The 16,112-nt window shown below is 47.6% G+C and overlaps 2 protein-coding genes across 2 annotated transcripts in view; one reads left to right on the forward strand and one right to left on the reverse strand.

The window, feature by feature from the left end:
* LOC123751416 (alpha-2-macroglobulin-like) overlaps positions 1 to 16,112 on the reverse strand; it is a 622,101-nt gene that overhangs the window by 347,306 nt on the left and 258,683 nt on the right.
* Positions 14,117 to 16,112, forward strand: part of LOC138349720 (alpha-1-inhibitor 3-like) — a 259,543-nt gene continuing 257,547 nt past the window's right edge. Inside the window, exon 1 of the mRNA XM_069314610.1 lies at positions 14,117 to 14,232. Coding sequence (XP_069170711.1) covers positions 14,168 to 14,232 — 65 coding nt within the window. The 5' untranslated portion in view covers positions 14,117 to 14,167. The remainder of the gene's footprint in view (positions 14,233 to 16,112) is intronic.

Raw genomic sequence — 16,112 nt, forward strand, 5'->3', positions numbered from 1 at the left:
TACACAATGGTAGTGTACACAGAGGTGTGTACACTATGCTAGTGTACACAGAGGTGTTCACACAATGGTAGTGTACATAGAGGCGTGTACACTATGGTAGTGTACACAGAGGCGTGTACACTATAGTAGTGAACACAGAGACGTGCACACAATGGTAGTGTACACAGAGGCGTGTACACTATGGTAGTGTACACAGGGATGTGTATGCTATGGTAGTGTACATAGAGGTGTGTACACAATGGTAGTGTACACAGAGGTGTGTACGCAATGGTAGTGTACACTATGATAGTGTACACAGAGGTGTGTACACATGGTAGTGTACACAAAGGCGTATACACAATGGTAGTGTACACAGAAGCGTGTACACAAAGGTGTGTACACAATGGTAGTGTACACAGAGGCGTGTAAACTATTGTAGTGTACACATTATAGTGTACACTATTATAGTGTACACAGAGGCATGTACACTATTGTAGTGTACACATTTTAGTGTACACTATTATAGTGTACACATTGTAGTGTACACAGAGGCGTGTACACAATGTAGTGTACACTGAGGCGTGTACACAATGGAAGTGTACACAGAGGCATGTACACAATGGTAGTGTACACAGAGGTGTGTACACTATGGTAGTGTACACAGGGTGTGTACACAATGGTAGTGTACATAGAGGCGTGTACACATTGATAGTGTACACAATGGTAGTGTACACAATGGTAGTGTACACAATGGTAGTGTACACAGAGGCGTGTACACTATGGCAGTGTACACTGAGGTGTGTACACTATGGTAGTGTACACAAAGGCGTGTACACAATGGTAGTGTACACAGAGGCGTGTAAACTATTGTAGTGTACACATTGTAGTGTACACTGTTATAGTGTACACAGAGGCATGTACACTATTGTAGTGTACACATTTTAGTGTACACTATTATAGTGTACACTGAGGCATGTACACTATTGTAGTGTACACATTTTAGTGTACACTATTATAGTGTACATATTGTAGTGTACACAGAGGCGTGTATACAATGGTAGTATACACAGAGGCGTGTACACAAAGGTAGTGTACACTATGGCAGTGTACACTATGAAAGTGTACACAGAGGTGTGTACACTTTGGTAGTGTACACAATGGTAGTGTACACAGAGGCGTGTACACAATTGTAGTGCACACAATGGTAGTGTACAGTATGGTACTGTACACTATGATAGTACTCACCTAGTTGTACTCACCTAGTTGTGTTTGCGGGGGTTGAGCTCTGGCACTTTGGTCCCGCCTCTCAACCGTCAATCAACAGGTGTACAGATTGCTGAGCCTATCGGGCTCAGTCATATCTACACTTGAAACTGTGTATGGAGTCAGCCTTCACCACATCACCCCCTAATTCATTCCATTTGTCAACCACTCTGACACTAAAAAAGTTCTTTCTAATATCTCTGTGGCTCATTTGGGCACTCAGTTTCCACCTGTGTCCCCCTGTGTGTGTTCCCCTTGTGTTAAATAGACTGTCTTTATCTACCCTATCAATCACCTTCAGAATCTTGAATGTGGTGATCATGTCCCCCCTAACTCTTCTGTCTTCCAGCGAAGTGAGGTTTAATTCCCGTAGTCTCTCCTCGTAGCTCATACCCCTCAGCTCGGGTACTAGTCTGGTGGCAAACCTTTGAACCTTTTCCAGTTTAGTCTTATCCTTGACTAGATATGGACTCCATGCTGGGGCTGCATACTCCAGGATTGGCCTGACATATGTGGTATACAAAGTTCTGAATGATTCTTTACACAAGTTTCTGAATGCCGTTCGTATGTTGGCCAGCCTGGCATATGCCGCTGATGTTATCCGCTTGATATGTGCTGCAGGAGACAGGTCTGGCGTGATATCAACCCCCAAGTCTTTTTCCTTCTCTGACTCCTGAAGAATTTCCTCTCCCAGATGATACCTTGTATCTGGCCTCCTGCTCCCTACACCTATCTTCATTACATTACATTTGGTTGGGTTAAACTCTAACAACCATTTGTTCGACCATTCCTTCAGCTTGTCTAGGTCTTCTTGAAGCCTCAAACAGTCCTCTTCTATTTTAATCCTTCTCATAATTTTAGCATCGTCCGCAAACATTGAGAGAAATGAATCGATACCCTCCGGGAGATCATTTACATATATCAGAAACAAGATAGGACCGAGTACAGAGCCCTGTGGGACTCCACTGGTGACTTCACGCCAATCGGAGGTCTCACCCCTCACCGTAACTCTCTGCTTCCTATTGCTTAGATACTCCCTTATCCACTGGAGCACCTTACCAGCTACACCTGCCTGTCTCTCCAGCTTATGTACCAGCCTCTTATGCGGTACTGTGTCAAAGGCTTTCCGCCAATCCAAGAAAATGCAGTTCGCCCAGCCCTCTCTTTCTTGCTTAATCTGTGTCACCTGATCGTAGAATTCTATCAAGCCTGTAAGGCAAGATTTACCCTCCCTGAATCCATGTTGGCGATTTGTCACGAAGTCCCTTCTCTCCAGATGTGTTACCAGGTTTTTTCTCACGATCTTCTCCATCACCTTGCATGGTATACAAGTCAAGGACACTGGCCTGTAGTTCAGTGCCTCTTGTCTGTCGCCCTTTTTGTATATTGGGACCACATTCGCCGTCTTCCATATTTCTGGTAGGTCTCCCGTCTCTAGTGACTTACTATACACTATGGAGAGTGGCAAGCAAAGTGCCTCTGCACACTCTTTCAGTACCCATGGTAAGATCCCATCTGGACCAACAGCCTTTCTAACATCCAGATCCAGCAGGTGTCTCTTGACCTCCTCTCTCGTAATTTCGAACTCCTCCAAGGCCGCCTGGTTTACCTCCCTTTCTCCTAGCACAGTGACCTCACCCTGTTCTAGGTGTACACAGAGGTGTGTACACTGTGGTAGTGTACACAGTGGAAGTGTACACAGAGGCGTGTACACTATGGTAGTGTACACAGAAATGTGTAAACTATGGTAGTGTACACAGAGGCGTGTACACAATGGCAGTGTACACAGTCGTGTACACAATGGTAGTGTACACAGAGGCGTGTACATTATGGTAGTGTACACAGAGGCGTGTACACTATGGTAGTGTTCATGTTGGTAGTGTACACAGAGGCGTGTACACTATGGTAGTGTACACAGAGGCGTGTACACTATGGTAGTGTACACAGAGGCGTGTACACTATGGTAGTGTACACAGAGGCATGTACACAATGGGGTTCACCTTCCCAACCCGACAGTTCTTGGAAGGAAAAGTTTTCCTAGTCTTTACTGAGTCCGTCAATGGAACATTTGTAGTGTATAAATATCCTACAAAACTCCCCGTTGGAGTTGAGAAGTTTCCTGGTTTGGTTTTTAGACGTGACAGTAAACGAGGAGTGAGAACAACTGGTGGGAAGTTGTCAAGGTGCGTCATCACTGTGTTGTTGTCTCTTGACGAACATGAATTTGCCAACATATTTTTGCATGAGTTCTTCACCTTATGTGCGTATGAGTACATAAGACAAGAGTACAAACAATGAGATTGTTTGAAGATGATTTATGCACCAAACAAGCATGTTGTTGGTGTGTTGTTAGTTTTGACCTGGGCGGAGGTGTAGGGACCTCTGCCTCCACCCACACCCAGGGACCTCTGCCTCCACCCACACCCAGGGACCTCTGCCTCCACCCACACCCAGGGACCTCTGCCTCCACCCACACCCTGGGACCTCTGCCTCCACCCACACCCAGGGACCTCTGCCTCCACCCACACCCAGGGACCTCTGCCTCCACCCACACCCTGGGACCTCTGCCTCCACCCACACCCAGGGACTTCTGCCTCCACCCACACCCAGACAAACTCTGCCTCCACCCACACTCAGACAAACTCTGCCTCCATCCATACCCAGGGACCTCTGCCTTCACCCTCACCCAGGGACCTCTGCCTCCACCCACACCCAGGGACCTCTGCCTCCACCCAGACTCAGGGACCTCTGCCTCCACCCACACCCAGGGACCGCTGCCTCTACCCACACCCAGGGACCTCTGCCTCCACCCACACCCAGGGACCTCTGCCTCCACCCACATCCAGAGACCTTTACTTCCACCCACACCCAGGGACCTCTGCCTCCACCCTCACCCAGAGACCTCTGCTTCCACCCACACCCAGGGACCTCTGCCTCCACCCACACCCAGGGACCTCTGCCTCCACCCACATCCAGGGACCTTTACCTCCACCCACACCCAGGGACCTCTGCCACCACCCACACCCAGGGACCTCTGCCTCCACCCACACCCAGGGACCTCTGCCTCCACCCTCACCCAGACAAACTCTGGCTCCACCCCTCACCCAAGGACTTCTGCCACCCACCCACACGAGGCTCCACCCACGGGGCCTCGTAGCCTGGTGGAGAGCGCGCAGGACTCGTAATTCTGAGGCGCGGGTTCGATTCCCGCACGAGGCAGAAACAAATGGGCAAAGTTTCTTTCACCCTAAGTGCCCCTGTTACCTAGCCGTAAATAGGTACCTGGGAGTTAGTCAGCTGTCACGGGCTGCTTCCTGGGGTGTGTGTGTGTGTGGTGTGGGGGAAAAAAATGTAGTTAGTAAACAGTTGATTGACAGTTGAGAGGCGGGCCGAAAGAGCAAAGCTCAACCCCCGCAAAACACAACTAGTAAACACACCCAGGGACCTCTGACTCCACCCTCACCCAGGGACCTCTGCCTCCACCCACACCCAGGGACCTCAGCCTCCACCCACACCCAGGGAGCTCTGCCTCCACCCACACCCAGGGACCTCTGCCTCCACCAACACCCAGGGACCTCTGGCTCCACCCACACCCAGGAACCTCTGCCTCCACCCTCACCCAGGGACCTCTGCCTCCACCCAAACCCAGGGACCTCTGCCTCCACCCACATCCAGGGACCTCAGCATCCACCCACACCCAGGGACCTCAGCATCCACCCACACCTAGGGTAAAAACAGCACCATGGGGGCAGGTGTGTGATGGGGGTGCCTGGGAGTCCTTGGGGTCTGCAAGGGAGAGGAAGGGGAATGGGGACACTTGGTGCTGTCGAAATGGAGTGAGGGGGAGGTGGTGGGTGGAGTCAAGTGCACGTAGAGACATTGGTGTGACACCATGTGTGGTGACACCATGTGTGGGTGTTGGCAGCTAAGCTCTCTTGTCAGGGAGCTGTGAGTGTGTGAGAGGTTCTTCACATGTGTTTCAGCATATCTGGATGCCTATAGATGAGTACTGTGTTATATATATATATATATATATATATATATATATATATATATATATATATATATAAGCCTATACTTGCATAAACCACAAGTGAAGATAAACAATCTTTGGACAACACCCACCAGTGGGACTCGAACCCAGAAAGCACAACTACCTTCCAGTAGCCGGCATAACTAGTATGCTTTAACCCACTACGCCATCAGACCTTACAAAAGAAGTAGATAGTTCGAGATATATATCTCAAACATCTCTACCTCCCGAAGGCACCAGATGAGTGAGGGGTCAGTCTGCATTTTTCGTCAAGCCACTGTCAATGTGAGAGAACTCGTGTCCAGCTTATAAGCCTATACTTGCATAAACCACAAGTGAAGATAAACAATCTTTGGACAACACCCACCAGTGGGACTCGAACCCAGAAAGCACAACTACCTTCCAGTAGCCGGCATAACTAGTATGCTTTAACCCACTACGCCATCAGACCTTACAAAAGAAGTAGATAGTTCGAGATATATATCTCAAACATCTCTACCTCCCGAAGGCACCAGATGAGTGAGGGGTCAGTCTGCATTTTTCGTCAAGCCACTGTCAATGTGAGAGAACTCGTGTCCAGCTTATAAGCCTATACTTGCATAAACCACAAGTGAAGATAAACAATCTTTGGACAACACCCATCAGTGGGACTCGAACCCAGAAAGCACAACTACCTTCCAGTAGCCGGCATAACTAGTATGCTTTAACCCACTACGCCATCAGACCTTACAAAAGAAGTAGATAGTTCGAGATATATATCTCAAACATCTCTACCTCCCGAAGGCACCAGATGAGTGAGGGGTCAGTCTGCATTTTTCGTCAAGCCACTGTCAATGTGAGAGAACTCGTGTCCAGCTTATAAGCCTATACTTGCATAAACCACAAGTGAAGATAAACAATCTTTGGACAACACCCACCAGTGGGACTCGAACCCAGAAAGCACAACTACCTTCCAGTAGCCGGCATAACTAGTATGCTTTAACCCACTACGCCATCAGACCTTACAAAAGAAGTAGATAGTTCGAGATATATATCTCAAACATCTCTACCTCCCGAAGGCACCAGATGAGTGAGGGGTCAGTCTGCATTTTTCGTCAAGCCACTGTCAATGTGAGAGAACTCGTGTCCAGCTTATAAGCCTATACTTGCATAAACCACAAGTGAAGATAAACAATCTTTGGACAACATCCACCAGTGGGACTCGAACCCAGAAAGCACAACTACCTTCCAGTAGCCGGCATAACTAGTATGCTTTAACCCACTACGCCATCAGACCTTACAAAAGAAGTAGATAGTTCGAGATATATATCTCAAACATCTCTACCTCCCGAAGGCACCAGATGAGTGAGGGGTCAGTCTGCATTTTTCGTCAAGCCACTGTCAATGTGAGAGAACTCGTGTCCAGCTTATAAGCCTATACTTGCATAAACCACAAGTGAAGATAAACAATCTTTGGACAACACCCACCAGTGGGACTCGAACCCAGAAAGCACAACTACCTTCCAGTAGCCGGCATAACTAGTATGCTTTAACCCACTACGCCATCAGACCTTACAAAAGAAGTAGATAGTTCGAGATATATATCTCAAACATCTCTACCTCCCGAAGGCACCAGATGAGTGAGGGGTCAGTCTGCATTTTTCGTCAAGCCACTGTCAATGTGAGAGAACTCGTGTCCAGCTTATAAGCCTATACTTGCATAAACCACAAGTGAAGATAAACAATCTTTGGACAACACCCACCAGTGGGACTCGAACCCAGAAAGCACAACTACCTTCCAGTAGCCGGCATAACTAGTATGCTTTAACCCACTACGCCATCAGACCTTACAAAAGAAGTAGATAGTTCGAGATATATATCTCAAACATCTCTACCTCCCGAAGGCACCAGATGAGTGAGGGGTCAGTCTGCATTTTTCGTCAAGCCACTGTCAATGTGAGAGAACTCGTGTCCAGCTTATAAGCCTATACTTGCATAAACCACAAGTGAAGATAAACAATCTTTGGACAACACCCACCAGTGGGACTCGAACCCAGAAAGCACAACTACCTTCCAGTAGCCGGCATAACTAGTATGCTTTAACCCACTACGCCATCAGACCTTACAAAAGAAGTAGATAGTTCGAGATATATATCTCAAACATCTCTACCTCCCGAAGGCACCAGATGAGTGAGGGGTCAGTCTGCATTTTTCGTCATTAGTTATAGTTTCGTCTGCATTAGTTATTTCATTAATATTATTATATATATATATATATATATATATATATATATATATATATATATATATATATATATATATATATATATGTCGTACCTAGTAGCCAGAACGCACTTCTCAGCCTACTATGCAAGGCCCAATTTGCCTAATAAGCCAAGTTTTCATGAATTAATTGATTTTCGACTACCTAACCTACCTAACCTAACCTAACCTAACTTTTTCGGCTACGTAACCTAACCTAACCTATAAAGATAGGTTAGGTTAGGTTAGATAGGGTTGGTTAGGTTCGGTCATATATCTACGTTAATTTTAACTCCAATAAAAAAAAATTGACCTCATACATAATGAAATGTGTAGCTTTATCATCTCATAAGAAAAAAATTAGAGAAAATATATTAATTCAGGAAAACTTGGTTTATTAGGCAAAGCGGGCCTTGCATAGTAGGCTGAGAAATGCGTTCTGGCTACTAGGTACGACATATATATATATATATATATATATATATATATATATATATAGATATATATATATATATATATATATATATATATATATATATATATATTAGTATATTTTGGTAGCAGTCTTTCCTGTAGACATATATTATTAAATATGACCGAAAAAGTAAGATTAATAATTCTAACACGAATTTTCTCAATCTTTCGTACATTACGCTTCACTGTTGGAGGTAAATCAAAAATCACTTCTCCAAAATTCATTTTTATTTCTAGTCTGACGCGACACGGGCGCGTTTCGTAAAACTTATTACATTTTCAAAGACTTCACAAATACACAACTGATTAGAACTTGCGTCTCCCTGATTTTATATCTACATTTGAGTGAGGTGGGAAGGGTGATGTGGCATTACATTTGAGTGAGGTGGGAAGGGTGATGTGGCATTTAACACAAGACAGAACACTAGGGGATATTAATAGGGTATTAAAAGTATCAACACAAGACAGAACAGAAACAATGGGTATTGAATAGAAGTGTTTGTAGAAAGCCTATTGGTCCATATTTCTTGATGCTTCTATATTGGAGCGGAGTCTTGAGGTGGGTAGAATATAGTTGTGCAATAATTGGCTGTTGATTGCTGGTGTTGACTTCTTGATGTGTAGTGCCTCGCAAACGTCAAGCCGCCTGCTATCGCTGTATCTATCGATGATTTCTGTGTTGTTTACTAGGATTTCTCTGGCGATGGTTTGGTTATGGGAAGAGATTATATGTTCCTTAATGGAGCCCTGTTGTTTATGCATCGTTAAACGCCTAGAAAGAGATGTTGTTGTCTTGCCTATATACTGGGTTTTTTGGAGCTTACAGTCCCCAAGTGGGCATTTGAAGGCATAGACGACGTTAGTCTCTTTTAAAGCGTTCTGTTTTGTGTCTGGAGAGTTTCTCATGAGTAGGCTGGCCGTTTTTCTGGTTTTATAGTAAATCGTCAGTTGTATCCTCTGATTTTTGTCTGTAGGGATAACGTTTCTATTAACAATATCTTTCAGGACCCTTTCCTCTGTTTTATGAGCTGTGGAAAAGAAGTTCCTGTAAAATAGTCTAATAGGGGGTATAGGTGTTGTGTTAGTTGTCTCTTCGGAGGTTGCATGGCTTTTCACTTTCCTTCTTATGATGTCTTCGATGAAACCATTGGAGAAGCCGTTATTGACTAGGACCTGCCTTACCCTACAGAGTTCTTCGTCGACTTGCTTCCATTCTGAGCTGTGGCTGAGAGCACGGTCGACGTATGCGTTAACAACACTCCTCTTGTACCTGTCAGGGCAGTCGCTGTTGGCATTTAGGCACATTCCTATGTTTGTTTCCTTTGTGTAGACTGCAGTGTGGAAACCTCCGCCCTTTTCCATGACTGTTACATCTAGAAAAGGCAGCTTCCCATCCTTTTCCGTCTCGTAAGTGAAACGCAGCACGGAACTCTGCTCAAATGCCTCCTTCAGCTCCTGCAGATGTCTGACATCAGGTACCTGTGTAAAAATGTCGTCAACATACCTGCAGTATATGGCCGGTTTCAAGTTCATGTTTCTTTTCACTGTCGATGGTAATTGAAAAATCAGTTCACAAATTTCACTTTTATTTCTAGTCTGACGCGACACTTGAACGTGTTTCGTAATAACTTATTACATTTTCAAAGACTTTAGTTTACACACACACAACTATAACCTGCAAACACTAAACAGATATCTTACTATGCTATAATTCAAAAGGCTTTTCATTTTATATACCTGCATTTGGGTGAGGTGATATGTTACAACAGATTTAGATGAGGTGAAAACAAACTTTCAACACTAGAACACGAAATATTGCGTAATATTGGGTAAAGTTAAAGGGGAAGAATGGAAGTAAATGCAAAGGGCCTATTGGCCCATATTTCTTGATGCTTCTATATTGGTGCGGAGTCTTGAAGTTGGTAGACTATAGTTGTGCATTAATTTGCTGTTGATTGCTGGTGTTGACTTCTTGATGTGTAGTGCCTCGCAGATGTCAAGCAGCCTCCAATCGCTGTATCTATCGATGATTTCTGTGTTGTTTGTTAAGACTTCTCTGGTGATGGTCTGGTTGTGGGAAGAGATTATATGTTCCTTAATGGAGCCCTGTTGCTTATGCATCGTTAATCGCCTGGTAAGAGATTTTGTTGTCTAGCTTATATACTGAGTTCTTTGAGGCTTACAGTCCCCAATTGGGCATTTGAAGGCATAGACGACGTTGGTCTCCTTTAAAGCGTTCTGCTTTGTGTCTGGAGAGTTTCTCATGAGTAGGTTGGCCGTTTTTTTGTTTTTTTAGTAAATCGTCAATTGTATCTTCTGATTTTTGTCTGTTGGGATAACGTTCCTATTAACAACATCTTTCAGGACCCTTTCCTCTGTTTTATGAGCTGTGGAAAAGAAGTTCCTGTAAAATAGTCTAATAGGGGGTATAGGTGTTGTGTTAGTTGTCTCTTCAGAGGTTGCATGGCATTTCACCTTCCTTATTATGATGTCTTCAACGAAAACATTGGAGAAGGCGTTGTGGACTAGGACCTGCCTTACCCTACAGAGTTCTTCATCGACTTGCTTCCATCCTGAGCTGTGGCTGAGAGCAAGGTCGACATAAACGTTAACAACACTCCTCTTGTACCTGTCTGGGCAGTCACTGTTGGCATTGAGGCACATTCGTATGTTTGTTTCCTTAGTGTAGACTGCAGTGTGGAAACCTCCGCTTCTTTCCATGACTGTAACATCTAGAAAGGGCAGCTTCGCATCCTTCTCCATCTCGTAAGTGAAACGCAACACAGAATTCCGCTCAAATGCCTCCATCAGCTGCTGCAGACGTCTGGCATCAAGTACCTGCATAAAAGATATCATATCAGTTTTGTTGAAGATATCATAAAAATATAGGTGAAACGCTATGCCACCTCTGAAGAGTCCACCAAAACAACACTCTTCATCTAGAATATTGGGGCTCTTGGGCCACCAGCTGTGGGAGTAGGGCGTCTCATCTTGGGCCACCAGCTGTGGGAGCTGGGCGTCTCATCTTGGGCCACCAGCTGTGGGAGTGGGGCATCTCATCTTGGGCCACCAGCTGTGGGAGTGGGGCGTCTCATCTTGGGCCACCAGCTGTGGGAGCAGGGCGTCCCATCTTGGGCTACCAGCTGTGGAAGCGGGGCGTATCATCTTGGGCCACCAGTTGTGGGAGTTAGGCGTCTCATCTTGGGCCACCAGCTGTGGGAGTGGTGCGTCTCATCTTGGGCTACCAGCTGTGGGAGCGGGGCGTCTCATCTTGGGCTACCAGCTGTGGGACTAGGGCGGCTCATTTGGGGCCACCAGCTGTGGGAGTGGGGCGTCTCATCTTGGGCTACCAGCTGTGGGAGCGGGGCATGTCATTTTGGGCCACAAGCTGTGGGAGTGAGGCGTCTCATCTTGGGCCACCAGCTGTGGGAGCGGGGAGTCTCATTTTGGCCCACCAGTTGTGTGAGTGGGGCGTCTCATCTCGGGCCACCAGCTGTGGGAGTGGGGCGTCTCATCTTGGGCCATCAGCTGTTAGAGTGGTGCGTTTCATCTTGGGCCACCAGCTGTGGGAGTGGGGCGTCTTATCTTGGGCCATCAGCTGTTAAAGTGTTGCGTTTCATCTTGGGCCACCAGCTGTGGGAGCAGGGCGTCTCATCTTGGGCCACCAGCTGTGGGAGCGGGACGTCTCATCTTGGGCCACCAGCTGTGGGAGTGGGGGCGTCTCATCTTAGGCCACCAGCTGTGGGAGTGGGGCATCTCATCTTGGGCCACCAGCTGTGGGAGTGGGGCGTCTCATCTTGGGCCACCAGCTGTGGGAGCAGGGCGTCCCATCTTGGGCTACCAGCTGTGGAAGCGGGGCGTCTCATCTTGGGCCACCAGTTGTGGAAGTTAGGCGTCTCATCTTGGGCCACCAGCTGTGGGAGTGGTGCGTCTCATCTTGGGCTACCAGCTGTGGGAGCGGGGCGTCTCATCTTGGGCTACCAGCTGTGGGACTAGGCCGGCTCATTTGGGGCCACCAGCTGTGGGAGTGGGGCGTCTCATCTTGGGCTACCAGCTGTGGGAGCGGGGCGTGTCATTTTGGGTCACAAGCTGTGGAAGTGAGGCGTCTCATCTTGGGCCACCAGCTGTGGGAGCGGGGAGTCTCATTTTGGGCCACCAGTTGTGTGAGTGGGGCGTCTCATCTTGGGCCACCAGCTGTGGGAGTGGGGCGTCTCATCTTGGGCCATCAGCTGTTAGAGTGGTGCGTTTCATCTTGGGCCACCAGCTGTGGGAGCAGGGCGTCTCATCTTGGGCCACCAGCTGTGGGAGCGGGACGTCTCATCTTGGGCCACCAGCTGTGGGATTGGGGCATTTCATCATGGGCAACCATCTTTGGGAGTGGGGCGTCTCATCCTGGGCCACCAGCTGTGGGAGTGGGGCTTCTCATCTTGGGCCACCAGCTGTGGGAGTGGGGCTTCTCATCTTGGGCCACCAGCTTTGGGAGTGGGACGTCTCATCTTGGGCCACCAGCTGTGGGAGCGGGGCGTCTCATCTTGGGCCACCAGCTGTAGGAGTGGGGCTTCTCATCTTGGGCCACCAGCTGTGGGAGTGGGGCTTCTCATCTTGGGCCACCAGCTTTGGGAGTGGGGCGTCTCATCTTGGGCCACCAGCTGTGGGAGCGGGGCGTCTCATCTTGCGCCACCAGCTGTAGGAGTGGGGCATTTCATCATGGGCCACCATCTTTGGGAGTGGGGCGTCTCATCTTGGGCTACCAGCTGTGGGAGCGGGGCGTGTCATTTTGGGCCACAAGCTGTGGGAGTGAGGCGTCTCATCTTGGGCCACCAGCTGTGGGAGCGGGGAGTCTCATTTTGGCCCACCAGTTGTGTGAGTGGGGCGTCTCATCTCGGGCCACCAGCTGTGGGAGTGGGGCGTCTCATCTTGGGCCATCAGCTGTTAGAGTGGTGCGTTTCATCTTGGGCCACCAGCTGTGGGAGCAGGGCGTCTCATCTTGGGCCACCAGCTGTGGGAGCGGGACGTCTCATCTTGGGCCACCAGCTGTGGGATTGGGGCATTTCATCATGGGCCACCATCTTTGGGAGTGGGGCGTCTCATCCTGGACCACCAGCTGTGGGAGTGGGGCTTCTCATCTTGGGCCACCAGCTGTGGGAGTGGGGCTTCTCATCTTGGGCCACCAGCTTTGGGAGTGGGGCGTCTCATATTGGGCCACTAGCTGTGGGAGCGGGGCGTCTCATCTTGGGCCACCAGCTGTAGGAGTGGGGCTTCTCATCTTGGGCCACCAGCTGTAGGAGTGGGGCTTCTCATCTTGGGCCACCAGCTTTGGGAGTGGGGCGTCTCATCTTGGGCCACCAGCTGTGGGAGCAGGGCGTCTCATTTTGGGCCATCAGCTGTGGGAGCGGGGCGCCTCATCTTGGTCCACCAGCTGTGGGAGTGGGGCGTCTCCTCTTGGGCCACCAGCTGTTGGAGTTGGGCGGTTCATCTTGGGCCACCAGCTGTGGGAGCGCGGTGTCTCATCTTGGGCCACCAGCTGTGGGAGTGGAGTGTCTCATCTTGGGCCATCAGCTGTGGGAGTGAGGCGTCTAATTTTGGGCCACCAGCTGTGGGAGTGGGGCGTTTCATCTTGGGCTACCAGCTGTGGGAGTGGGGCGTTTCATCTTGGGACACCAGCTGTGGGAGTGGGGCGTCTTATCTTGGAGTAATCTTTCTAACAATGGGTACTCTAACATTAGGATGGTGTTCCACACCCGGATGTCTTGGTGCTGCAGTCTGATGGCTGTATGTTCAGGAGTTCATGGAGTTCCTGGACTGTCTGATCATATGGTGGACGGTGTTTTGCTGCTCTCCTTAGTGCCTTATACCGCACTGCTTTTAGCTGTTGCATGTTAGTTTTCTTTAAGGTGTTTAGTGGTACTGAGGAATATTCTAGATTCTTTAATTGGATAGGGTTATGTTGTCCGGAGGGGAGGGGGTGCCTGAGGGAGGGACGGGGAGGGGTACCTGGGGAAGGGACAGGGCGGGGTACCTGTGGGAGAGACGAAGGGGGGGGGTGATGGGGAAGCCAGGGGACGTGGGGGGAGGGGGAACTCGTTTCCTCCGGACAAGGTGAGGGAGAAGAGGCAGCTCCCACAGTCACTCGCTCACCGGCTGCCAGCCAGCCTGGACGTCTCGTTGCCTGTTGCCATGGCGTCCTACCACTGTCCCCGCCTCCTCTGTGTCCTCGCTCTCACCGCTGCTCTCGCTCACGGGTCAGTAAACTCTCCTTCAAACACCCTTAACGTTACTAGTTTACATTATTCACCTTATTTGATTTTGAAGAAACATTTGGAAAATTTGTGTAATTATGACAAATAGGAGGAGCTCCTATATTGTTCTCCCCATGTACCTGTCCTGTCAGTGACAGTGGTAGGCGGAGCTCCTATATTGTTTCCCCATGATAGAGGAACATAGTTCAGGAACTGAACTCCAATATCCATTTAACTAAGAACTGTTGTCAGCAGGCCTAGTGTGGCCGTTCCTTTAGCGTAGTGGTTTTCGTCCTCGACCCAGTATCAGGGAATCTGTGGTTCGATCCCCAGACGGATCAGAAATGGTTGGGCACCTGTTCATGTAGTATTAAATAGGTATTTAGGAGTTAAGTAACTGTTGTGGGCAGTCTGTAACGAGTCTAACCTTCCTGTCCAGGGCGCTACCACTGAGCCACTTGTTCTTAGTCAGTATTAATCCACTTTGTTTCCTAGTTCAATTTTTCCTCAAGTATAAATTGTTACTTGATATATATATGTATACATTATATGTATATATATCGTCATACGATATATATCTGTAGTTTAGATGTTTAAGTTTTGTCGGTAACTATTTGTAGTTCCAGCGAGTCAACTATTTATAAAGGTGCAATGTGACCATAGACAAAATAATATAATGTTGGAGAAAACTTGTGAGTTACATCAGTTGCGGGACGCATGTAAAACATTGTCATTCATAAACAAGATGTTTCGCGGCTGAACTAACGAGCAATTGGCCATTGTTTGTGGGTGGACGGCTCCTGGGGGTCCGTGCCGGTAAACAATGGCCCACGTGTGTCTTCACCCAGCTGGTACACCAGTCTGGAGATGAACACCTTCCCGCACCACCACCCACCAACCTCCAACTCTTCTCCAGCACCGACTCATCACGAGACTCATCACGTGATTCATCATAAGACTCATCACGGGATTCACCCCGGGACTCATCACATGATTCATCACGAGAATCATCACGTGATTTATCACGGGACTCATCACGTGATTCATCACGGGACTCATCATGTGATTCATCACTAGACTCATCGCGTGTTTCTATACAAGACTCATCACGTGATTCATCACAGTACTCATCGACTGATTCATCATGAGAATCTTCACGTGATTCAGCACGGTATTTATCATGTGATTCATCACGGGATTCATCACATGATTCATCATAAGACTCATAATGTGATTCATCACGAGACTCATCACGCGACTCATCACATGATTCATCATAAGACTCATAATGTGATTCATCACGAGACTCATCACGTGACTCATCACATGAATCATCACGGGATTCAACACAAGACTCATCACGTGATTCATCATGAGACTCATCACGGGATTCATCACAGGAATCATCACATGATTTATCACAGGACTCATCACGTGAATTATCACAAGACTCATCACGTGATTTATCACGGGACTCATTACAAGACTTATCACTCGACTCGTCACGTGATTCATGACGGGACTCATCACGTGATTCATCATGGGACTCATCACGTGATTCATCACGGGATTCATTACGTTATCTGTTCGAATCCCACGTGTGTAAATGCTTCGCTCACGAAATATACTATTAATTGGGCACTGAATCTAAACAATTAAACTAACCAAACTTAGTCTAGGCCTAACTATACACAATTATATTTAAAGTTAAAAATTATCTTTATAAGTTAAATATATATATATATATATATATATATATATATATATATATATATATATATATATGACAATGTCAGACCACGGAGGAAAAATGAAACAGGAAATTTCCTTAAGTACTTTCGTATATTAAATACATCTTCAGAAGGTGAAGATGTATTTAATAT

This window comes from Procambarus clarkii, chromosome 79 (assembly GCF_040958095.1).
Source record: "Procambarus clarkii isolate CNS0578487 chromosome 79, FALCON_Pclarkii_2.0, whole genome shotgun sequence".
NCBI lineage: Eukaryota > Metazoa > Arthropoda > Malacostraca > Decapoda > Cambaridae > Procambarus > Procambarus clarkii.